The sequence below is a fragment of the Bemisia tabaci genome, chromosome 10 (genome assembly GCF_918797505.1).
Source record: "Bemisia tabaci chromosome 10, PGI_BMITA_v3".
NCBI classification, from domain to species: domain Eukaryota; kingdom Metazoa; phylum Arthropoda; class Insecta; order Hemiptera; family Aleyrodidae; genus Bemisia; species Bemisia tabaci.
The window spans coordinates 17,739,949-17,766,552 of NC_092802.1; the positions used below are offsets into that span (position 1 = coordinate 17,739,949).

A 26,604-nucleotide genomic window follows, 5' to 3' on the forward strand; every position below is an offset into this window, starting at 1 on the left:
TGCCACTTGCTATTAACTAATTTGATTATTTTACGCTCAACAACAGTGCATGGAGGATAGCATCTTCATCAAGCTTTTACCCTAAAAGTTCCACGACCCAGGACCCTCCGAAACCTTCTGAAATCCCCCATTGATTCGAGATTTTGATATTCTTGGGTTATGGGTGAATTTAGCTTTAAGAATTGAGGGAAATAGTCAAATGGGGTTGAGTCGATAACCATCGCCAAAATTCATAAAAAAAAAAAAAAAAAAAATTATTTTCCCAAAAAATTTAAGATGGGAGCCGTAAAGACAAACTTGGATAAACAAAAACGATTGTGAAGAAATTATAGAAAATGAAAAATTACAAAAAAAATCCAGGGTTGTTGGATGATATGGACGAAATGTCCACACATTTACAACATACCACACAATCCAACCATTTCCAACTTTAACCGCGGATACTTTTTAAAGTAATTTTATACAAGAAAATCTACAGCCGTATTTTTACCTAAAAAACAAGCTCTTGAAGGTCTCGCCATATAACCACAGAAACCTTTATATACCTGATTTGGACTACATTTTGCAATTTGGAACTATAAATTCTAGCCCGGTTTTAAAACAACGTATGTGCCATTAGTTTCCCTAAGCGTATAAGTGTTTTTTCAGATGAGCCGGAATCTATAGCTCCAAATTGCAAAATGCAGTCTATTTTATTCTCGTGTATTTACCTGAGGGTATCTTGAGAAGGTTAGGTTTCTAAAGGGGGAAAAAAACAAGAGCGGAAAATAGCAACGTCACAATTGAGGTTCTTCGATCTCAGCTATCGTTATGCTAAATCTAATGTGATACAGTGAAATAATACAGGAAACACTGATTTATTTTATTTTATTGCGTTAATTTTTCCTCTTTTTTATTTTTTCTTATCGTCGGCATACATGGCTCAATCAATGTAAAGGTCAAATTAAGATAGAATATTAAAAATAAGCACGAAATAACCGGCGAAACCTTTCCCGTCTGCATTTTGATAAACTTATAAATGGACGTATTTCTGTTAAACGGAACTATGTGCATTATGACGTGAGCCCTGTTATGCATGTATTCTTATGGGTCTCAGGGCGCATGTCTTAATGCACATACTTCCCTTCGACAGAAATACGTCCAAATGACCCTCAAAAAGGGCAAGATTACTTTTTTCGTTGAGGAAAAGATGCAGTTCTGGCTGCGTTTGATTCTGAATGGCCATACCCATTCCAGAATCGAATGATTCTTTACTCGAGGGCAGTGGCGTGGCGTGCTTTGCGATTGATCGACTGTTACGCCATTTAAACCTATGGAAAAGGATCGATTAACAGGATGTTCGCAGCGAACACCTTAATAATCAATTCTTTACCATAGGTTTAAATGGCATAACAATCGATATATCGCAATTCAAGCCACGTCACTGCTCGAGGGGGTGTAAAACACAATGGAAGGATCGTAGATTTGATGTCAATGCACTTCATATTAACACTATATTTTTACGTAACAATATAATAAATAGCGTTAAGCGCCATTAAATCACAGAGTAGCTTTTGATTTGTGTCAAATTGCATGCCCGCATGAACGACACTGAAAACGTCAAAACAACACTAAATGGAAGTTTGTGGCTACTTTGGACTTCTTAAAAAAGCGGCAGACTTGCGATCTTGAGATTACTATTCATTTGTTGAAACCCGATTTTACAGTTTAAAATTAACTCCTAGGCTCACACAAAGCTCTCGTAGATGGGACAATTTTCGGATTCTGTTAAAGCTGCACACTGAGGTAGAGTTACAAAGATAGATTCCCACTGATATAATCAGTGACATGGAGAGGGAGGTCTACAAATGGGGGGGGGGGGACCTTACGTAATTATTTCGTGGAAAGCAGCTTATACATCTTGTTAATAATTCCTCGCTCCCAAAGGGACCCTCTTTTCCCTGTTGTCATGATGAGGCAATGAGGTATGAAGATAAAATTATCATAATTTAAGTGAATCAAGAGTAAATTTAAAATTAAAACTACGGACAGCCAAAGCTTGTTTTTTGAGTGGATTAAATCTAAAAAAGACTTAGAGATCATTTTAAAAATAAAACTTCGCTATTGATCATACATAATTTGCAATACCTACTGCAAGTTTTTGAGATACCTCAACACAGCTATTTTAGATGTCTGGGGCGGGTTACCCTTAGTATGACCCGAGGGTGACCTTTAATGCTTTTGCACTCACATCTAGCTTTTTTAAAGCATTTTTATGTACATAGCACAGAAATCAAAGCGCTTCTACGTGATCACCAAAAATATGAGTTTGCCCCGTTTTCTATGTACGAGATCCTATATTGATGGTGAAACTCCCAGACTAAGTATCTAGTTCGTGGTGTTTTAGAAACTCCACTCCCATTTTATTTGTTGGAAGGAGAACGAATCAATATCATCCCGTGAAGTTTTTACAGAATTTTTATCGCACAGAGAGGAAAAACCACGGAAATTTTTAAGATTGACGTCGAATAGTTTCCCAATTAAAAAGTAATGTATGACAGGAAGTCTACGACGTCACAAACTGAGTTCCATAGTTTGGGGGTTTCACCGTCAATATGTTTCCCTAGTGTTCGAGGAGAGACATCGGGCCTTGGCCTCCAGATTATATATCAATAAGTCCGTATGATTCTACGTTGGCAAAGTAGCTTCAATCATACGAGCTGCACGCTTTTTCTGGGTCATCCGCTCTATTTTGTTCGCCAAACCGTACCTCGGTTCGTCAAACCGTACTTTGGTTTGTCAAACAGTACTTCGGTTTGTCAAACAGTACCTCGGTTTGTCAAACAGTACCTCAGTTTGTCAAACAGTACCTCGGTTTGTCAAACAGAACCTCGGTTTGTCAAACAGTACCTCGGTTTGTCAAACGGTTCTTCGGTTTGTCAAACAGTATACCAGCTCGTCAAACTGCGGTTTCATGTACATCTTGCATTTGGCTAGAAGTTTGTGCTTATGAGCTTATGGCCTGCTTGTGATAAGATATGATGACGGTGATGTGAGATTTGATGGAATTGAAAGCTGATTCATTCGAGATGCGAGGAGATCCAGTCGGAGAAGAGCCTGACGTTGGTGTAGACCCCGGGGACGTTGTCGGTCCCGCAGCCGATGCCCCAAGACGTGATTCCGATCAGGTAGAACCGCTCGTCGCCGGACACTATGCAGGAAAGAGGTCCACCTCCGTCGCCCTGCCAACAAAACGGTCGTTCACGGTCAGTGGGTCACCTGAGATTTTTTACACTCGGTTTGCAGCATGATTTGATGGCATAGCATCGGAATACAAATATCGTTCAATTATAAATCCGTTATGTCGAGAAAAAAATTCAACTAAAATAAAAAATATAAAAAAGGAAAACTACAACAAAAAATCTCAAAAAAGAATGGCAAACAACACGAAAAACTACGAAAATTACTCGAAGAAAAGAGGCAGGAGTCAAGTCCAAACTTGGATATTTCCCATTAGTTGTGGTAGTCCCCGAATAAATTAGGTAAATAACCAAAATGTTGCGGTACTACCAACATTACTGAAAATGTCCATACCTATCATCCAACAAATTGGGGTGGTACCACAATTTTCGGGGACCACCCCTAACACTTTTTTTCCGTGTAGGACAACTATTTGTTCTTGTACAATTTACACCGTATTATACACAGTTCATATTCTGTATGTAGTACGTGTTTTACGCATTTATAATCGAACGATTTACCGATTTTTATGGGGACCAGAGCTCCGAATTTTCACCGTTTTTAAGAGAAGAAATACCAAAACTAAGCACAAAGAACGTAACACATTTTGCTCTTTAATATTTCAAATTGCCGTGTATGGAAAATTAATTCTCGTGGGGTGGACTTAAAAGAAAATCTCCCTAGAAATGTTTTTTTTGCTGTGAATGCTGGGTCGTAAGCAGAAAATTCTCCATTGCCCCTCCTGGAAAATTTGCTTAGTTATCCATGCATACAAAAATTTACTATCTTCGGTTGTTCGAAATGTTGGCCACCAAACAGGGTACGAATTTGAAAACAACGTTAAATTTTTCCTCTTCGGAAATTTTTTTGGAGAGCGATTAAATTAATGCCCGAAAATTTCAGAGATCAACTCCACATGAAGATGTTGTCATCCACTGAACAGTCAACACTGATCCAATGAAACGCAAATTACACTTTTCCAAGTAGAAACTATTATATGTCTGGCTCATTTCAGAAACAGGAACGTGGCATTAGTTTCCCGATGCAAATAGAGGTTTCTTTTTGGTCGAGCTAGAAATATGGATTTCCTCATTGCAATATGTACTAAATCAAAAAACTGTGCAAGACGTCAAACAGTATGCGTGGTGTGCTTTGCGATACATCGATTTACCTACCATTTAAACCTAGGGGAAAAGGATCAATAAGGAGGTTGTTCGCAAGGAACAACGTAATCGATTCTTTACCACAGCTTCAAATGGGGAAATATCGATCGTCGATCCCACGCCACGCCACTGACGTCAATGTGTTTTTTCTATTTAATTAAAGTCAATTAAAAATACCACCTCCTCCTCAACAGTCGCGGACATTTCATCGTGTAATTTTTTTTCTGCGTAGAGCGTAATGTTTTGAGTGGAATAAATGTAATGCAGTGCTTATTGCCGTGCTGAGGAAGAACGCCGTATGAGCCTTCAGACGTTGCCATATTTCTTTCGATAAGGAATGACTTTACTAGGAAAATTCTGCAAAATTTTTCACATAGTTTTTAAGATAATTTTTCTCGCATTTTGATATAAAATATCTGAGAGTCTCAAGGGGGAAAAACACAACTTTCCTCAAAAATTAATCTTTGATCGTGGAAGATTCGGCAACGTCTAAAGGTTCATACGATGTTTTTTCTTAGCACGGCAGTTTAGGTCTGTATCGTCCGGTGGCCCATTCCGACTGTACATACATCATAATCAGTGGCGTGGCGTGAATTGCGATATATCGATTGTTATGCCATTTAAACCTATGAAAAAAGATCGATTATCAGGGTGTTCGCAGCGAACACCTTAGTAATCGATTCTTTACCATAGTTTCAAATGGCGAGATATCGATGATCGATTATTCACGCCACGCCACTGATCATAATTAATGAGAGCTATTATTTTTTTATTTTTTCCCACAGGTTTCACCACTGAAATGATTTTTTCGCTGATTTCCTTATTCGACTGGAAGAAAATAGTCCGATTTTGCGATTTTTTTGTTCTTTTTTTTCTAAGGAGGAAATGACGTTGAGACGTCCGGTTACCTGGCACGTGTCCTCATTGGAGATTCCTCCGGCGCAGTTGAAACTCTTGTCCAAAATAAAGTGATTTCCGAGTCGAGTTTTGCGGAGCTTGGATTGGCACTCGCCCGGGGCAACGTACGGCAACGAAACTTGCTTCATCACGTTTTGATACTTCGCGTCACTGGCTGCAATCACGATCACGTTGTTGAATCAAACGAGCAGATATAAATAATACCTGGAGGGGATTTTTGCATGACTTGAGGACTAAACAGACGAAGAGGGAGGAGTAGAGGAAGAAGAAGAAGAAGACAGGAAAGAAGAAAAGGAAGAAGAACGGAAGGGAATAAGAAGAATAACAAAAAGAATGGAAGATGAGAAGCAGAGCAAGAAGAACGCAAAAGAAGAACAATATAAAGAAGAAGAAGACAAAGAAGTTAAAGAAGAGGATGAGGGAGAAACAGCAGAAGAAGAAGAAATTGAAAGAAAAGGGGGAGAAAGAAGCAGAGAAAGAAGAATGGGGATCATTTTTATTGCTTCATCTAAGAGCGCATAAAGAGCTGATTTCGCAGTATTTGTTTTTTAATTTTTTCGGATGTGGGAAACAGTATAAAAATAGATTTCAAAGTGAGAAAATGCCCCGTTTAGTGACGTCATATGGCTGCATTTCCCATTTAAACACGAGTTTTTAAGAACATTGGATAATTTTTCATACATCCTCCAATAAATGTTCAATTTATGGACCAAGGATATCCTCGTGTTCAGTTCACTCAGTAATTTTCTTTTATGAACACAAAATTCATCAAATATCAGACACCTTCAAATTCTCAATTGAGAGGATTTCTTTTTCCTCGCATATTTGCCCTCTTTTTCTCCATCCTCTTTTTCTCCTTCCTCTTCTTATTATTTTCTTTCCTCTCATTTTTTTTCCTCTTAATCTTCCTTTTCATCCGAATATTGACGCTTCCCTCTCCGCATTTTGATAGGAGTCCAAAGTTATTGCATATACATCTTTTCTCAGAACTCAGCATGTGGATATGTGCCTACCCTGGTAAAAATTGGCGATGAGAGCTGCGTTTCAAAATACCATAGGAATTCTTATAGCCGGCTAAAGAAGGCTACAGAAAATCATATAGCTGGCTGTAGAATGCGGAGAAAATCATACGGCCGGGCTATACGAAGCGATAAAAAATTATGCAGCCGGGCTATAGTTCCTATCGCCGGGCTTTACACTTTATCGCCTAGCTGTTGCTTTTTTGCCATCGATTATAAAAGGCTATCAGAAATTGTGTGGAAATTCGTGTGCTTTGAAAATCATTAAGTTTGATACGGAACCACCTTAATATTTACAAAACACACATTATATTTTCCTTCAATACATATTTTTTTTTCATCAATTAAAATGAGAATAATCCTTACAGGATGTGCAAACATTTCAAAATCATGAGTTGAATAACGCTGACTCCGCCTGATTAAATATTAGAGCCTAACACAAAGCGGAGCGGCGACGCACTGGCGCATACAAACCTAACAGGGATACTTCACGCATTGCGCAACCCGTGAAGTATCCCTGTTAGGTTTGTAGGCGCCAATGCGTGTTTCGCGCTGGCTGCCCGCCTGCCACGGCGCTTGAAGCAACTATTTCACACCGGAGGTATTGCACAGTATCATACGAAACTGAAGTAGCTGTAATATAATAGTAATGGCAGGAATCCATCAAAAGTACGGAGCTTTCCTCGCAAAATAAATCAAGACACTACGGCCCAAGAAGAGAGCAGTATTCCAAAAACTCACTAAGTCCTATAGCATCCGTAATTAGTAACGTTTAGCATACACTTTATCGCCTGGCTGTTGCTTAGTCGCCATCGGCTATAAAAGGCTATAAGAAATTGTGTAGCCGGCTATAGAAGCTATTGGAAATCTTACGCCGGCTGTAGGTCTATGGTATTTTGGAACACAGATTCTACTGCCAATTTTTACCAGGGTACTCGTACTGCTGCATTCTTGCTGATGGAGAATTTGCAGAAGTCAGAAGTTTGATGATTTTCATTTATAAGTGGAAACTATCTATGATGTATTGGAAAATATGCGTTCATTTTAAGAAAAATATGCATGATTTCTTAAAATATAAATGTTTAACAGGAGAAATTCGGCAACACTCGAATGTTACTACGGCGTTTTTATAGCACGGCAGCATATCAAGCAGGAACTTTTTTTTATTCCAGGGATTTTATTTTTAGTTCTAGAGAAAATCTTTTCAACAACTAATGGACTAAACTTTGCAATTAGGAACTGCAATTTCTGGTTTAGTCTAATTTAAGAACAACGTATGTACCATTACTTTCCCATAAGCGTTCTTACGGATTTCCTGGAAATCTGAATTTGTAAGATGCAGTCCAATTTCAAGTCACTATATATTCGGTGCACACTGAAAGAATAAAAGTTACGGGTTGTATAGACATACCGTCCGTTCCGGGCTCAAAGACCGAAACTTCCGGGTGCTGGAGCCGTAGCTTCGATTTCTCCGTGTACTAAATCCGGAACTTTCGGACTCTGAGCCTGGAACGCGGACGGTGTGTCTTCATAGCTCGTAAGTACGGTTTCCAAGACCGGAGTTTTTGTCAGTGCAGACTTTGGTTAAAACAATATTGCCTCGCAGGCGGGAGGTTACATTACAGAACTTACAGAAGGCGTCCTTGCCCCAGCCGGTAGCGATACAGCTAGCAGGATCAGGAGAGCTTTCGCCGGGGAGGCAGACAAGACCGACGTTATCAGCGAGGGTGAAGGGGGCGGTCAATTTGAGGAGAGCCACGTCGTTGTGGAGGGTGCCGTTGTTGAATCGGGGGTGGAGGATCACCTCAGCCACCCGCTGCTCCTGGTAGGGTAGGATTTCGGCCGCGTTGTTCTGCCGTGTGTCCCATTCGCCAGCTCGCACCTTCAAGTCCGAGCCTCGCACGTTACTGAAAACCAACATGGAAATTCAAGTTACTCCAGCAGGCAATGTGCACGGAAAGACATTAAATGTTGATTTAGCATTTGGACCGCGTCAAACAGAAAGGAACCAAACCTCATCAGCTGTTATCAAATTTAGCAGGGGAATTTGATTTTTTACGGGAGAACGTTTGTGCGGATTCCTTTGAAAATTTTAAGGAATTTGCTTTGTATTATGGAGAAAATTCATAGAAATTTGCACAAAAATCCGCACAACCGTTTTCATGTAAAAAATTAAATTGCCCCATTAAATTTGGCAATAGCTGATGTGGCTTGGTTCGGATTCCCCGCTCATTTACACACTCACACAAGCACCCAGCGCCAAACCAGGCTTCACTTTCTCCCCGTGCTTTAGATACGAGCACTCCGTCTTTAAGTCTTTGGTTACATTACAGAACTTACAGAAGGCGTCCTTGCCCCAGCCGGTAGCGATACAGCTAGCAGGGTCAGGGGAGCTTTCGCCGGGGAGGCAGACAAGACCGACGTTATCAGCGAGGGTGAAGGGGGCGGTCAGTTTGAGGAGAGCCACGTCGTTGTGGAGGGTGCCGTTGTTGAATCGGGGGTGGAGTATCACCTCAGCCACCCGCTGCTCCTGGTAGGGTAGGATTTCGGCCGCGTTGTTCTGCCGTGTGTCCCATTCGCCAGCTCGCACCTTCAAATCCGAGCCTCGCACGTTACTGAAAACCAGCATGGAAATTCAAGTTATTCCAGCAGGCAATGTGCATACGGAAAGAAATTAATGTTGATTTAGCATTTATACTGTTAAAAAGATGTTCGACAAGTTTTCAAATGCTGATTTTACATATTAACAAATGCTAACGTAACCTATCGTCCGTACTCGCAAAACGTGCTTCAAGATTTGCTTGTAGCTGTATAATATAGATGTTAGCATTTTTGTATTGTAAAATCAGCATTTGAAACTTGTCGGACATCTTTTTAACAGTATAAATGCGAAATCAACATTTATTTTTTTTCCGTGTGACCAAGCTGCCGTGCTAAGGAAAAACGCCGTATGAGCCTTCAGGCGTTGCCAAATTTCCTCTGGTAAATCACTAATTTTCAGAAAAATTTTTGAATATTTTCCTGCCAGTTTCTTAGATAATTTTGTTCGTGATTTGATCTGAAGTGTCTGATGATTTCAAGGACATATTTCCATAGCTTATTTCCTCAAAAATGAACATTTTATCCAAGGAGATTTGGCAACTCTCGAATGTTCATACGGCGTCCTTCCTTAGCACGGCATCATGAAGGGAAAAAAGTCGGACTTGAAGTAATAACTATCAGAGGGTGGAGTACTTTTTAGTGATAGTGTGGCTGCTGGAGGATCCATTTCTGATTTCTTCACCTATTTTGGGCCTCATAAAGCCTTTTGGGACGAAGGATATTGTACGTTGCTTGGAGATTATTCAAAATCGCAGAGAATGAGGCTTTATTTAATTTCCGCTTCTCTTTTGTTGTGTCATATAATAACGCTAACTTCATGGCTTGAAATCATAAAGTACATAGAGTCGTAATGTAAGTGGGTGAGCTGGCGCCACTTTTAAGCATTTTCCAGGTCCCGAATTCCGAGACTCCTGTGTGACGCCGGGTCACTTTTTCGATACATAATCGATTGTTTGCGATACACGGGTACCCGGCCATCCGATGTAAACAAAGAAGATAGGAATCACCACGTATTCCACACCGCCATTATGGATCGAACATGTATCGAAAAAGTGACCCGAACTCGGCGCACACCGGGCTCGGAACTCATCGAGCAGAACATGGCGCCAGCTCTGCCATTTACATTACGACTCTATGCTTTGAAATCTTTACGGAGTAATCTGGTAACTGAGGAGAAAAATCAAGGAGCAGGTTTTCAAGAAATTACTTTGACCAGTTTTCCAAAGAAAAAATGAAGTATGACCCTGTCGCTAAAGGAGCTACCTGGTTTCGAAGAAACGTAGTTTTCCAGTAAAATTAAAAAGTTTCGTCATCATGACTTTCTGAACCGTTGATTTGCTCTGATTTCTTAATAATTCATGAAAGATGTACTCACTGGACGCAATGAGCAGCCGTTATGGCGACTGATGGCTGGATGAGCGATGCACCGCAAAGGAAAGCATTATTGGTGACGGATCCGTCGGCTAGGGTCTCTGACTTCAGTATTACCAACGTCCATGGATACTCGCCGAAGTTGGTCAACCCATCACCTATCGAAAACAAAGTGCTAAAGTAGGTAATATGTCCGATGAAATGTGACTCAGCAGGGCAAAATGTGTGTTTAGAACGGAGGACTTCATTCCAGCCTAACACCCACTATACGCGTCTTCTTGCGTGCGAAAGAATTCAGCGAGCCTTCATTTTATTAGGTATGCAACACCGGCAGCACTCCAGCAGAAATGATTGCATCAAGGCGTTGATATAAATATCACGTTTGTATGAGATCAGTTGCCTGGCAGATGTACCGATTGAGTTAGGACAAATTTCAACAAGGCTAAGACGCAATTGAACATCGAAAAGTATACTCTAATTTTCTGTATGAGGTATACTCTGCCGTGCTAAGGAAGAACGCCGAATGAAAATTCGAGAGTTGCCAAATTTCCCTCGATAAAACATGTATTTTGAACGACAGTCATGCATATTTCTCTTTGAAATTTTCAGATATTTTAGATTAAATTGAGTATAAAATTGCCTCAAAACTTCGGAGAAACATATTCACAATTTTCCTAGTAAATTCGGTTTTTATCGAAGGAAACTTGGCAACGTCTGAAGGCTCATACGGCGTTCTTCCTTAGCACGGCAGTGTTCTCCGTCTAACTCTAAGCTTTCCGTAGATCATGTGAAAATGGAGATGTACTATTATTTCAGAGGAGCGATACGTGAAATGATATCGGAAAAGAGGCTTCAATTAATTTTCATCGAATGGAAATAACTTATTGCTTTTAGAAACTTATCGCTGAGTATTATACGCCTACCTCCTGTTTGAATTCGATTGATGCTGAAGTCGATGTTCTTATTACGGGTGCCACAGGTCCTCAGTCCTCCATCAGGAGTTGGCGAAGGGGGAGTGGGGCTAAAGCCACCTGCAAAACTTGGATGACAGCAAAGTACCTCATCCTTCTCACAAGGTATTCTGATGAAATGAAGTGATAAAATAAAAAGACGAAATAACATTCCAAACTGTTCAGACTGTCGTTCTTAGACTGGAACCTCCGAAAAATGAGATCGCATCGAAGTGTTCAATTTAAATATTATTTAATCATATCTAAAAATTTGCAGGTGGAGGCAAAAAAATTCAATTTTTTCAAGAAACACGGAAAAAAATAGGCACCTAGAGGTTTTAGGATCCAACTTGAGTAGGGAGCTTAAAAGTGTAGCATTATCCCAATAAATTATGGTTAGTAACCCAACTGTTGCGGTGCTACCACAATTAATTGGAAATGCCAGTATCATCGATCAAAATGGGGTAGCATCACAATTTCAGGGGATTACCCCTGTCTATTTTTTTCGTGAAATACCAAAATATATATACCGGATTTTAGGGATGAAATTTCCAGTAAAGCCTTTATATCGCTTAATTCCAAAATCAAGCACCAAGTGCTAAAATCTTTGCAGCATTGCCAAACTTACCTATCGCTAACACGTTGATCTGTATAAAATGGTTAAAAATTGCAGAATTAGTTTAGCATGTGACTTTTAAACCTGATACCTTCCACATGATAGCACTTTAAGAAATTGTTCGTAATTTAATCGTGAAGAAGCTAGGAGACAGAAATTGTGTTAAAATCAAAGTATATGTAAGATACTTTTCTTCTTCTTCTTCTTCTTCTTTTTCTTTTTCTTTTTAAGTGACTTATTGATTTATCCGAATTTAAAAAAAAATTTCTTTTGGCTTACCTTGGTTTTATGATGCCTTTTCCAGCTTGGAAAACTTCCGAGTCGTTTTTACCACACTGATAGGCGGCCAGGCAAATGCACGGTGTGGGAGTGGAGTTCGGGTTCTGAGGCTCACCATTGCCATTATTAGTGTTTCCACCGTTGTTGTTGTTTCCATTTTCGTTATTATTGCCGTTAGCACCATTGTTGCTGTTGGCACCGTTGGAATTGTTGTTTCCACCACTGTTATTGTTGCCACCATTGTTACTGTTACCGCCACCGTTGTTACTGTTGGTATTTTTGTCCACCAGACAGCATACATTCAATCCCGTACATTGCTCGGGTCTGGCAAACAAAGTGAGTAATCAGGGTGAACTAGACGATTTATTCGGCAATTAACGAAAATCATCTTTGTCCAAAGATAAGGAATCTTGGCAGAAAAATATTCTCATGAATAAATTAGATAATCTGAAGGTATGTTTAAAACATTCTGCATGAAAATTTCCATCAGATTCTGTCCGAAGTCCTCTTAAACTTAACTCTTCGCAGTTTGTCTTGTTTAATCAAATTTTTAGAGCAATTTAACCCGCACTATTGAAAATTTTAATGTCAGACAATGAATCAATAAAGTCGTATACATGCGTCAAAAATGACATCGTATTCGACATCATGGCCAAACAGCTCCCTGGTAAAAATTGGCAGTATAGGATCTGTGTTCCAAAATGCTATAGACCTCCACTCAGCTGTAAGATTTCCTACAGCTTCTATTGCCGGCTATAAAATTTCTTACAGCCTTTCATAGCCGATGGCGATAAAGCCACAGCCAGCTGCATATCCCGACGATAGGATTTATAAGGAGCATTTTCCAACGAAAAAATCGCAATATTTTGCGATCAGAATACAATTTGATGAAATTTTGTGAGACTCTTTCAGCAAGATGAAATTATGCTTCGAATAAAATTTCATGAAATTTCACTCCGTAGAATCGGTGCTCCCATCCCCCAAAACTAGTCCCGAATTGCTTATAACTCTTGAGATTTACCTGGATTTTTCCTGGAACTTTTAAAATTTCCTAAACGTTCTTCTGCATATTCCGGAACATTCTAGGATCTTTTGCATTTTCCGGAACTTTCTAAGATCTTTTGCGTTTTCCGGAACTTTCTGGGAACTTTTGCATTTTCCGGAACTTTCTAGGAACTTTTGAACAAATTTAATATGAATCCCGGAACTTTTGAAGGTCATGGAATGGGAGATATTGGAACAAAAAAGCTCCGTTTCCCAGAACTTTTGACAGACACGGAATGGGAGCACTGCGTGGAATTGAATTTTGCATCTACACTGAAAAAAAATTCTCGGCGTTTTTACCATGGTCTGTCGGTACCTTTAGGTACCATCTCACTTTTTTTACCAATTATTGGTAATTTTACCAAACAGACTAGTAAGCTTACCTAAAAACCGGTATTTTTACTGTTTTTTTTCAGGTAAGAATACCACTTTTATTGATAATCAATTCCCGGTAACTTTGTCATTTTATCTCGGCAATTCTACCACAGTCGATAAAAAATATTGGCGTTTTGACCAAGGTCCAGTAAAATTTCCGAGAAAGTTCAATAATTTTACCGAGATTTCTCGGTAAAATTACCAATTCCATAAATGGTAATTTTACCAAGAAAAAACTGGGATCAAATGGACGTATTTCTATCAAACGGACCTAAGCGCCATAGGGTGAGGATGGTAGAGGGAGGCTTGGATTGGCGGCGGAATCGGGCGTCCGGCTTATTCCGTCCTATCCTCGCAATGGTTTTCCATAGCGCTTAGTTCCGTTTGACAGAACGCGCTATCCGAGATTCTAAATTCCTCAAAAGAAACTCAAATTGGCGCTTAGTTCCGTTTGAAAGAAATACGTCCAAATAGAACCCTGAATGGACTATTTGACAAGGTACAAGTTAAAGGATTCTGATACATGTTTCTCAACCAGAATTTCACGTAGAACACGACTCGCGTAATGAAAATTACTGAAACCAACTCCTAACGAAGAAATTAACGATTTTATTTCACATTGGTTACAAGAATTTTGAACTGCCCGCTCACAAGAAACTCAAAGCTCTACGTTAGTCAAATCGCGCACTACAACGGTTTCGGCGATCTTCTCAATCGAGCAGTGTTCATTTCTCATCATGTGTTGTTCAAACTTTAAGCAATTTGCTATAGCTGAGTCAAAGCATCAAGATCGCGGTTGCCAGATTTTTATATCGCACAGACTGTCATGATCACGTTTAGCATGCGACGTGAATCGCGTAGAGTATTGAGTTTTCATGAGCGGGTGGTTTGAATTCACGCATCAAGAATCATTAAATATCTTCGTAAGGAGTTGATTTCGGTAATTTTCGTTGTGCGCATCGTGTTTTACGTGAAATTTTGGTTAAGAAACATTTATCAGAATGCTAAAATTCGTACCTTGTCTAGTGGTCCATTCTTGGTATTTTTACCCTTTTCTTAGTACATACAACGAGATTTTTTTTTCAGTGTACTCTTTAGGGAAAGCAGAGAACTTACCGCTCCTCGATCTGACGCCTGGCGCGGAGCTTGAAGATGGTGGTGTCGACGGTGTTGCCGGCGTCGCAGTCGTAGTAGGGCACGCACTCGCAGGTCCCTCGGGACGTCTCGATCCGCTGGACGAGGGGCGGGGGCGCGGGGGAGGAGGCCCTCCCGCGGGGCCCGCCGGCCCCGGCCCGCCGCTGGGCCCCGCACGCGATCACGCACAAGAAACCGGTCACCAGCGCAGCATGGAGCTTCATCGCGGCCGAGCTTCCACGACTGACACTCGCGGCGACGCCGACGCCGATTCGCCGGACGACTTGACCGTCGCGGCGCGGCGTTGCCGATTCGCCGGTAAAATCATTGGATTTTGAATCACGGTAGAGATTGACCGGTTTTAATGTGAAACTGATTTGGGGTGTTTAGCATATTGCATAGGTATCAAGGGGGAAATTGGCCCGTTTTACTTTATCGCTTACTTTTAAATGATGAATCCAAACGGTACTGCCATCATATGTTTTGGATGTCTCATTTTATTTTTTTTATTTTGATTATTAGTAGGTACACTGGAAAAAAACACATTGGATCTAGAGTCCAGACTCTTGAAAACATTGACAAGAAAAAATACTCTCGATTCAATCAGATCTAAGCTTAAATCAAAAGGAAATTCGCTCAAATTAAGAGGCTTGGTTCTTGATTTAAGCTAAATTCTGATCGAATCAAGAGTACTTTTTCTTGTCGATGTTTTTAAGAGTCTGGACTCTAGATCCAATGTGTTTTTTTCCTTTTTTTCCAGTGCTTACTTTTAAGATCTAGATACACGCTCAAATTTCCGTCGATTTTCCGATCAAAATGATGACGCAAAAGGCGGTCAAATGTTTGCAGGCCGCAAAAATTTGATGGTAGACGGTGCGCACCATTCACCATTTGATCGGAAATTGATGGAAATTTGAGCGTGTATCCAGGCCATTAAATGATGAATCCACACGGCACTGCCATCATATGTTTTGGATGTCTCATTTTATTTTTATTATTTTTTCTTTGGAGTATTAATAGGTACCTAGTGAGTTTTTTTTTGGATTGGGCCGAAATTTTGCACAAAAATTTAATTTCTATTTTTTGAGGATTTTGAATTACCGGTAGGTATTGACTGGTTTTAATGTGAAACTGATTTGGGGTGTTTAGCATATTGCATAGGCATCAAGGGGGAAATTGGACCGTTTTACTTTATCGCTTACTTTTAAATGATGAATCCAATCTAAGCACATATTCGAAATTTCGGATATACAACACGGGAATCTATTGAGCAGCACCAGCTACAGAGTTACTTACATACAGGCGCATCGAGGCATTGCACCGAAGTCACATCGAGTGCCTCCAATTTTTCGGCTATGCAACATGGACATCCATCCAGCTGATATAGTTGCAACTAGGCAATGACAGCACTACGGACGATGAAGTTTTTCGTCTAGAAATTCATTTATTTTTCGGCATTTCTGTTGCAATAGAGAGCACGCAGTACAGACTGTTTAACTGCGGTTAATCTAAAACATATATAAATGGTCCATGGTAAAAAAAAATAAAACATGCAACATCGTACGCTAATCGATGGAAGGTCAATCACACCAACGCTTTTTACTGATTATTAAGGTTAATCTTCAGCTGTAGTTCCGAAAAAATCCACCACGTCGCGCTGCTAAAATCCGACTCCGAAATCAGTGATTATTTAAATATCACAATAGGTATCTTAAATTCTAAGACTCATAAGTTCTAGCAGCATACGTCTGGAATCCTTAGAAACAAACGCGAGCTTTGAAAATCTAATAATAAAAGCTGTAAATTGATCCCAGTTTCTCTTACGGGATATCTGTAAGTGCGAGAGAGACAGCTCACGGTGGGAGAGAGATATCTGCCAACTGCTGAGAGCGATCAAGCGCGATTGGTTGCATCAAGGTCATCATGCTTAACCCTACTTTTTTCTGGGATCAAATTGCAGAGCTTCAGAAATGACTTTTCACGTTGTTTTTAGGGTCAATAGGAAGAAGAATGTTATGGCTAGAACTTATTTATCTTCGATTTAAACAAAAATTCCTTCAACTTTTATAAAAGCTCAAGGACTCACGTGGAGCTGTACGGACTCTAAAACACAGCGGTGGCGCCCCCTGCGCGGAGAAATTTCTTACTTCACGCAGCTGTAGATAAACCTTAAGGAAAAACCTGTTGATACTAACTCTCAGTGGCAGACACTTCTTCTCTGCCTATTCTTCATCATTTTCTTCTTCTTCTTCTCCTACTCCTCCTCCTCTCCCTCCATCCTCCTCCTCCTCTCCCTCCATCCTCCTCCTCCTCTCCCTCCATCCTCCTCCTCCTCCTCCTCTTCGTGTGTTCAGTCATCATTGCGCCAGGTACGTCTAAGAAGGAGATAAAATTAAATAAGAATTATTTTTAAAAACAGATGATAAAAAATAAATGAATAAATAAATGAGATGAATGGCAAACTCTGTATAAAAGCACGTTCATCCCGTGCGAACCATGGCAACACTGGATGGATGGACGAAGCGGGAAATACGCCAGATATGTAAACCGGCCGATGAAGACTGTTGATTAGGAGCATCAAGGTTAATCTTAACATCTCAAACTCTAAAACTGCCAAGTTGTTTTGCTTAAAAATGAGGTGCCTTTGAGTTATTAGTCTCTTTTGATGTACCTAGTCGATGGAATTCTAAAGCTTTTGGACTCACAGAAATTCTTTCCATGAATATTGATTTTTAGCCTCGCACAGATGAATGTATCTCATCGACAAAAACTCAGAATTGGGTATCGTTGCCGCTATATGAAGCCTTGAGATAATAGCGTTTTACACAAATTCTGACTTAAAATGTCTAATGGCACTGGTTCATAGCGGCGCGGTGTTTGAAATAATCTAAAGGTAAAGATATTTAAAGGAAAAAAAGGGAAAAAATGTACCGGTGATATCTAGATATCTATCACGCTAATTCTTACGAATTTTTTTGGAGTGTAGCGATGCGTTTGAGGATTTTCACAATTTTATCAGATTCGAGCCTTTTAAATTTCTCGATTTTACAAAATAAGGGAGGTTTCGTTAACGTTTAGTGTACGTGATGCAGTCCGGTTTCCTCTTTATTGCTTTGCGCGGTCATTCACTTTCAGTTCCCGCCTCCGCTGCCGACGAAGTCCTAAAAATTTCTTGGATCCAATATTTTTGAGGTCTCCGTGGAATCAACTGTTTAAGATAAATGGTTAATAAATGGTTCACATTTGCTTTCGATCCTGGTTTCCAAGGAGGAATTCCTCAGGCAGGCTTGGCTATACAAAATTTTAGTGAATATGTTTGTGAGAGTTTTTTTGAAAACCCAAATACCTAAACAAAGAAAAAATTGAGAAGAGACATTTACTTGCTTTTTGTTAGCGCTTTACCTAGAATTTAATGCGAGAAATTTAGGCCGGCTTCTTTTAAATGCTTCATCATTGATTCGTTTTTATTTGAGCTTATTGTTAGTCCACTGCAGGGCCGGATTTACCTACTTGCCGCCCATGGGTCGCCTGTATTTTTCCGCCCCCTTCTCATTCGTTTTGAAACATCAATAAAAACCATCAAGTGAACGTGCCGGAAGGGGAGGGGTGCATAAGACGCGTTTACCTGCTTGTGTTGGATACCTACATTTCAAAAGTTGCAAAATTTCACGGAGCTTGACGCGAAAGTTAAGTTCCGTAAACCTATCTCCATGTGGACAAGGTTCTCTATTTATGAGAAATGAACCAAAAAAATTATGAAAGAACAAACACAAATGTGGTCTAATAATTTTAACTTCCACCGCTGCGTCGCGCTGATCGCACTGTGTTTGGCGCAATGCGTGAAGTATTCCTGCAGTCTTGTAGGCGCTATGCGTTTCACGCCAACCGCTCCTGACTGCACTGTGTTTGACGCGATGCGTGAAGTATTCATGCAGTCTTGTAGGCGCTAATATGTGTTACATGCCGACCGCCGCGCCGAGGGCTTGTCCTTTTCATCTCAAGTCCTCGTCATCATTCCTCTCCGCGCTGAGCTCCAGGCCAAATTGCGTGTTTAGTTCTTCTCTTAACTCGACTAATTAAAAATACTGTCTTTTGCATCACCGAAAAACGACAAAATTAGAAATTCCTATACTCTCAAGAAAAAAAGATTTTGTTTCTTTTTCTTATTGATAATTTTTTTTTCCTGAATCCGATTTTTTTTATACCTACATTAAAGAAAATTGTAAAATTTGCCGCCCCCTAAATTTGCCGCCATGGGCCGCGGCCCATGTGGCCACCCCCTTAATCCGGCCCTGGTCCACTGGTGCTGCGATTGGATTCTGAACCAATCAGTAACATAAGACATATTTTCTAATAGCTATGGGTCCAGAGGCCGATCCAGCAATTTGGCAACACCGGATTCACTCCTGTTAAGCCCATGTTAAATAATCGATTCTTGTCGGAGGACCTGGCCCTCCAAGAATCGATGCATTTCCATAGGTTTAAATGAAGAAAAGCAATGTTGCCAGTTTGCTGGATCCGCCAATGTTTGAGTCCTACCGTACTGGGCTCTAAATTAACAAAAGGTTGGTTTACATTTCTGACAGGACTTTTTTCTAACTCTGCTGCAAAATAAAAATAAGAATATGTTGAGATGCGCACTCGAATTTTTCCGAAATACCATGAAACGGCTTTTCAGCATTTTTCATTCTTAGATCAGGAAAAGCGCAGCAAATATTTTACGGCGGCAACGTTGTCATATATTTAAACAGTGCAAGCATTTACCGGGAATTCGACAATGTCGCATTTCGTTTTGCCTGCAGACGAATGGTCATCGTTTTTGTTCTACATTTCGTGCGATTTATTGGGATTGTTCTTTGGAACATTTCGCGCTTAAATGTCAAAATTAGTCTTTCCGAAAGAAAAAAACCAACAAAAAGTCGAAATGAAGGACGACTCAATACAGTAAAGAAAACTGCACATATCATGCTCCGATACCTATTTCTTTCTCTTCTTTTTTTGGCGATTTCGAGGGTCGGAAACGTTTTAGAACATTTAAATGATGCATTTCTCGGAAAATTCACAACGTCGCGATATTAATCAGTAATAGTTTATTTCTTCGGCACAATAGGCAACGCTTGAATTAAGTTACGGTATATGAGAGACAAGAAACAAGCAAAGCGCCCTTGGTAAATGTTGAATGCGACATACGCTCATCTTAACTCCTGGATGCAACTATTCCAGCTCGATGGATGCCCGTGTTGCATACGCACGAAAGTGAAGGCGTTTTGACTGTGCGGGCACTCACCACTTCTTCCGCGTCGCAGATTCAACGGTGGAAATTACTGTAAAAATCAAAAATGGCCGAGCGCTTTCGATTCTTCGTCTATAGTACATAGGTATCTCCTAGGCACAAATACACAGTGGGAAAAAGTAACCAACATTTTGTGTTAATGTGGGACGTAAAACACGAAGTACCATAAGCAGTTGGTTGATTTCTCTAGTGTTTATTTTCCATATGTCAAATCGACCAAATCGCTGTGTTGAAAATCTGAGACCTCGTTAAAATTAGTCGTCAGCCTCAAAGATTGAACCTGGTCACTCGCAAGTCGCAACCTCTGAGAACAGCGAGGAAGAAAATAGTATACATAAGAGTGGTAAGACACTTTCTTCATGATTCAATATCTCGGAGTAGCTTACGATTTGGGTCGATTTAACAAAAAAGTGTGTTAAGCAACCAAGTCCTTCAGGTTGATCTGACACAAAAAAGTAACACAAAAGTAACATCAAACACGGAAATTTTTAACTATGTAGTTGCATACAGGCGCAGGCCCGCCACATCCCATCTCGGGCGCAGGTACCAATTTTAAGGTCCGGGCCCCAAGCACGGAGGGGGGGGGGGGAGTCCGAGGGGCATCCCCCGAGAAATTTTAGAATTTATACGACTAATCGGACGCATTTTGAAGCTTCCATAAAGAATTTGTCCATCAATTTCTGCGGAATAATTATGTTTTTTTTCCTACTTTCAGCACAAAATACTTGCGAATTGTTGCATGGAGTTTACATGCAATTTAAATGAAGATAGCCTCCATGCACGCTGGGCTTGTCGAGTTCCTCTGAAATTGTTGCAGTGGTGAATGCATAGCTGAAGTGCGCTTCAGCTAGAATTGTACATAGCAGATGGGTAATTTTTTTTAGGAGGATTATAAATAAACAAGTGGTTAGAAATGAAAACAAAAGAATATGAACTATGCAAAACGATAATCCGGGTATCGGAACTTGGCTGTTTTGAAAACGCCTTCAAATGCGGCGTGATACCTCACGCATTCCGGAGAGTTCAAATAGTTGAATCATTGCGCCGTAAGAATGTGAGGGAAGATTTAAATGGAAATAGCCTCCATACAAGCTGGGCGTGTCGATTTCCTTTGACATTTTTGCATGGGTGAAGGGCGCTCCAGCTAGAATTGTATTTAGCAAATGGGTGGTTTTTCTACGAGGATTAAAAATAAACGAGTGGTACGGAATATAACAAAAGAATATGAACTATGCAAAACGATAATCCAGGTATCGGAACTATAGCTGTTTTGAAAACGCCTTCAAATGCGGCGTGATACCTCACGCATTCCGGAGAGTTCAAATAGTTGTATCATTGCGCCGTAAGAATGTGACGGAAGATTTAAATGGAGATAGCCTCCATGCACGCTGGGCTTGTCGATTTCCTTTTACATTTTTGCAGTGGTGAATGCATTGTTGAAGTGCGCCCCAGCTAGAATTGTATATAGCAAATGGGTAATTTTTTTAGGTGGATTATAAATAAACAAGAGGTTAGAAATGAAAACAAAAGAATATGAACTATGCAAAACGATTATTCCGATAACGGAACTTGGCTGTTTTGAAAACGCCTTCAAATGCGGCGTGATACCTCACGCATTCCGGAGAGTTCAAATAGTTGTATCATTGCACCGTAAGAATGTGACGGAAGATTTAAATGGAAAAAGCCTTCATGCAGGCCCGCCACATCCCATCTCGGGCCCAGGTACCAGTTTTAAGGTCCAGGCCCCAAGCACCGAGGGGCATCTTCCGAGAAATTTTAGAAATTTATGCGACTAATCGGACGCATTTTGAAGTTTCCATAAAGAATTTTTCCATCAATTTCTGCGGAACAATCATGTTATATATATATATATATATATATATATATATATATATATATATAGTGTTTCAGACCACCCGTACCAGGCCTTTTTCTCGGTTGTTTTAGGTCGTACGAAGTCGGGACCGCGGGGTTGAATAGGGAATTGACCCCAAGGAATCCGAATTTCGTGGTCCCGAAACCCCCCCCACCCTCCCTTGGGGGGTAAAGGGGGGGTCACGATGCTAAAAGTCACGGTTCCCGACCGAATTGCGGATTAATCGCATCAGAATTGAAAAGCACGGAAAATTTCACGTGAAATTGACCCCTAAAAATCCATAATCGGCCCATCCAAGGCCCAAAAATGACCCCCTAAAGAGGGGGACAGTACCCCCCTCCATAATTTCTCTTTGGTCTCAAAATTGACGTAGATTCTCCAGAAAAAGATGGTTTCCCAGGTAATCGACCCCGAGAAATCCAAATTTCATGGTCCCGAAGCTCCTCTAGCTCCCCTTGGGGGGTAAACGGGGGGCCCAATTTTAAAAATCGGGGCTTCTTTCCGAATCGCAAATTGATTGCATCCAAATTGAGGAGCAGAACACTTTTACATCTTAAGTGACCCCCAAGAGTTTTAATTGACCCCCCTGAACGGCAGAAAGTAACCCATGAGGAGGGGGGCTCCGCCCCCGCCAAAAATTTCTCAAGATTCCTCTTTGGTCGCAAAATTGACGTCGATTCTCCAGAAAAAGACGGTTTTCCAGGTAATCGACCCTGAGGACTCTGAATTTCATGGTCCCTAAGCTCCGCTACCCGCCCTTTTGGGCAGAAACCGCCTTTTTTTGGAGAATCGACGTCAATTCTGCGACCAAAGAGGAATCTTGAGAAATTTTTGGCGGGGGCGGAGCCCCCCTCCTCATGGGTTACTTTCTGCCGTTCAGAGGGGTCAATTAAAACTCTTGGGGGTCACTTAAGATGTAAAAGTGTTCTGCTCCTCAATTTGGATGCAATCAATTTGCGATTCGGAAAGGAGCCCCGATTTTTAAAATTGGGCCCCCCGTTTACCCCCCAAGGGGGGCTAGAGGAGCTTCGGGACCATGAAATTTGGATTTCTCGGGGTCGATTACCTGGGAAACCATCTTTTTCTGGAGAATCTACGTCAATTTTGAGACCAAAGAGAAATTATGGAGGGGGGTACTGTCCCCCTCTTTAGGGGGTCATTTTTGGGCCTTGGATGGGCCGATTATGGATTTTTAGGGGTCAATTTCACGTGAAATTTTCCGTGCTTTTCAATTCTGATGCGATTATCCGCAATTCGGTCGGGAACCGTGACTTTTAGCATCGTGACCCCCCCTTTACCCCCCAAGGGGGGTGGGGGGGTTTCGGGACCACGAAATTCGGATTCCTTGGGGTCAATTCCCTATTCAACCCCGCGGTCCCCGACTTCGTACGACCTAAAACAACCGAGAAAAAGGCCTGGTACGGGTGGTCTGAAACACCCTGTATACTTTCAGCACAAAATACTTGCGAATTGTTGCATTCAAAACATGTGGAAAATTTTTATTTTTTTTGGGGGGGGGGGGCATATGATACTATTTTCAGTTCTAAGACGGCCAGGCCCCCCTAGACTCCCCCTTCGTTTGTCTATGGCAAGGGAGTTGAGCCATGAGCCATTTAAGTCGAGGATGCCCAGACTGGAGACTCTTGGCATCTGACGACGGAAGAAAATGAAACGCAGTTACTAAAAATATCCCTCTGTACTGAAAATCTTGAAAATAGATAGAAATTTTCCAAGAAGTATACTTCTTGGAAAATTTTAGAAGAATTCTACAGTGCCCCATCGTGTCTCTGAAAATCTATTCACCTTTTGCGAAATTTTTAGGGTAAATTTTTCACCTTTTCTTACGAAACAAGGGATGTATGTGAATTCGTAGTGGTTTTTCACGGGTAACACGGGCCCCCTCCGGGGCCCGGGCCCCGGTACCAGGGACCCAGTATCCCTCCTCCCTTATGGCGGGCCTGTACAGGCGTAGGGTGTGAGATATCTTGTGCCTCAGTTGGTATCGCAATGTCCTAAGCATGCTTTGCACAGCAACTATTCATTCTTAAGAGATGTCATCGAAGTTTAAATAAAGAATTGAAGGCACTCTGTCATTTTAAATCCCAGTAGTAAAGCCCGCCGCAGAAAGAAACGAGCCTTTCAGAGAGACTGGGAATGAAAGCTTTGACTAAAACTGCAAATTTTGATGTTAATTTCCTCACATAAAAAATTTTATCTGAAAGGAAGTTAGACCAGAAAATCAATGAAAACCTGTACGTTCCGTATTAACATCATGAACTTTTGATGTTTCCATATTTTGTCGAACTCCTCATCTCATCCACTCGCTCCTTGGAGCGCCGCGCCGCCGCGCGCCGCTGCGCTTGTGACTGGTGAAGCGGTTAGTGTCTGAAGTCAAAACGCCTTCAACTCCGTGAGTATGCAACATGGACATCCATGGAGCTCGAATAGTTGCATCCAGGAGTTGAGATGAGTGTTCGTCGCATGCGACACTAACTAGGGCTAGGGGCGCTTCGCTTGTTTCTCATATACCGGAACTTAATTTCAGCGTTGCCTTTTATGCCGATGAAGTAAACAATTGCTGATTTTTATCGCGTCGTTGTGAATTTTCCGAGAAATGCGTTATTTACATGTATTACAATGTTACCAACTCTCCAAATCGCCAAAAAAAGGGGGAAAGAAATACGTATCAAAGCATGATATGTACAGTTTCCTTTAATCCTCTGTAATGAGTCGTCCTTTATTTCGACCCCCCCCCCCCCCCCTTTGGAAAAACTAACTTTGACGTTTAAGTGCGAAAAGTTCCAAGAACAATCCTGATAAATCGTACGGAATGTAGAAAAAAAATGATGACCATTCGTCTGTAGACGAAATGAAATGCAACAGGTAAGCTGTAACATCACAAGCCTAAATATTAAAGATACGTATATGATTTCCTGGGTGTAATGACAGAACTAGCACACTAAAGTCTGGTAACTACATTAGTGAAAATTATATTATGTTATGCTTTGTCCCTCCTGCAATGTGAGTTGCGTCTAGTGTTAGTTTGGGAACATGCCTCTGGAAATAGATTGTATAGAGTTTCCAGTCAAAGAATGATAAAAAAGCATTTTTTAAAATTAAAATTAATTTTCTTCGATCTAAAGTGAATTTCGTTGGCTTAAACATTTCATTTGAGTCAAAGGAATACATTTCTTTAAATTGCAGACAATTTTTTTCATAATTTAAAAAAAGTTTTTAACAATCTTTTTCAGTAAGAATTCAACCTCTCAAAGAAAAAAAACTATGTACTACTCGCAACCTGTTTTTCCCCTCAGCTGTCAAAAAATAATTTTTCCTGAAAAGAAATTTTTCCAACTTAGTAGTTTAACTTAAGAAAAATCACGCTCCTGATAAATTTCATACCTAGAGCATAGGTTCTTCTTTACTATATTTAGTCATTTCACTGAAAAAAAGTCTCTTGGGTCCAGAGTCCAGGCTTTAAAAATATTTGACAAGAAAAATAATCTTGATTTAATCGGATTTTTGCTTAGATCGAGAGGCAAACCTCTTTAATTGAAGCTGATTTCCTTTTGATTCAAGCAAAAATCTGATCGAATCAAGTGTCTTTTTTCTTGTCAATTTTTTGAGAAAGCAAGAGCATTCCAATGTCGCTAACCTTGCAAACATAAACGATCATCTAAACTAGTTTCACCTCTACTCCCAGTAAACTATGAATTCAAGACGAAAATTACCGTCGCAAAGTTTACTTTTTGCAAAGAATGTACCTAAGTTGCACAATCCCAGCAACATTGAAATGCTGCTTAGTTCCGTTTTTGCAAAATGGCGGATCTCAATTGGTTGTTGCTGGGCACAAAAATAGTGTTCCCAGGCGACCTCCTATACAATGCTCCAGTGACCAGGTGCTTTGCCCGATGCATAACTTTTTTTTCGGGAATAATAGCCTATTCCCCTCATACCTGCTATCTCACTTACATATCCTCCTAGAGTGTTCTCATATCTTTCGTCCGTTTTCTTCTCTTGTTTCTCTCACTCGCTCGCCTTTCTCATTCTTCTTCCTTCTTCCGTCTCCCCCTCACTCTCTCCCTTCGGGTTCGACTCTGTCGCGCGTTCTCCACGCGCGTTCCTCCCTCTTTCTCCATCGCGCTTCTTCCTCACGAGGTTTCCGCCCTCTTCTTTCTCCTTTTTCTTGGTCTCTCGACTCCGTCCTCCTCTCCTCCTCCTTCTTCTCTCTCTTCTCGCCCTCTCCTCGCCGTTTCTATTCTCACGCCTCCCTGCCGTTCTGCCCGCCTCCTTCTCGCTGCCGTTCTCGACTTCTTCTTTCCCTCCCTTCTTCTCCGTCTTCTTCTCCGTCCCTCTCTCGCCCCCTCTCCTCTTTCTCTCATTCCTCTCGCTTCCTTCTCCTCCCCTCTCCTCTCTCCCCTCTCTCCCTCTCTTGCTCTCCTCTCCCCCCTGTCCTCCTTCTCTCTCTCTCTTTCTCTCCTTCTCTCCCTCTCCTTCTTCTCTTCTCTCTTCTCTCTCTCCTCCCCTCTCCTTCTCTCCCTTCTTTCTCCCCCCTCTCTCCTCTCGTCTCTCTCCTCTCTCCCCCTCTTTCTCTCATTGCGGCAGCTTCCGTCTAAACCGCATATTGGCCCGGACACCTAAGACCCCGCACATCTTATCTGATAAAATCGTTCGCCCTTTAGACCGATTCTGTGGGGTTTAGGCCTAGACCTAGGTCAATGAGTCCAACTGTTGACTCTAATTTCA

The 26,604-nt window shown here is 41.0% G+C and overlaps 1 protein-coding gene across 2 annotated transcripts; it reads right to left on the reverse strand.

Annotated features, from left to right (window-relative positions):
- Window positions 1-850: 850 nt before the first annotated feature.
- Window positions 851-14,944, reverse strand: LOC109033407 (phenoloxidase-activating factor 2). Of its 2 annotated transcripts, none has more exons than XM_072304884.1 (7): window positions 14,672-14,944; window positions 12,137-12,460; window positions 11,215-11,372; window positions 10,296-10,449; window positions 7,952-8,226; window positions 5,291-5,454; window positions 851-3,221 (listed from the first exon to the last, which is right to left on the reverse strand). In XM_072304884.1, the coding sequence occupies exons 1-7, from the start codon at window positions 14,911-14,913 to the stop codon at window positions 3,060-3,062; spliced, it is 1,479 nt and encodes a 492-aa protein (XP_072160985.1). In that variant the 5' UTR covers window positions 14,914-14,944; the 3' UTR covers window positions 851-3,059. The 2 variants fall into 2 exon arrangements, with proteins under 2 accessions (XP_072160985.1, XP_018901550.2); XM_019046005.2 differs by lacking the exon at window positions 7,952-8,226 and adding an exon at window positions 8,660-8,934.
- Between the last annotated feature and the right edge of the window lie 11,660 nt (window positions 14,945-26,604).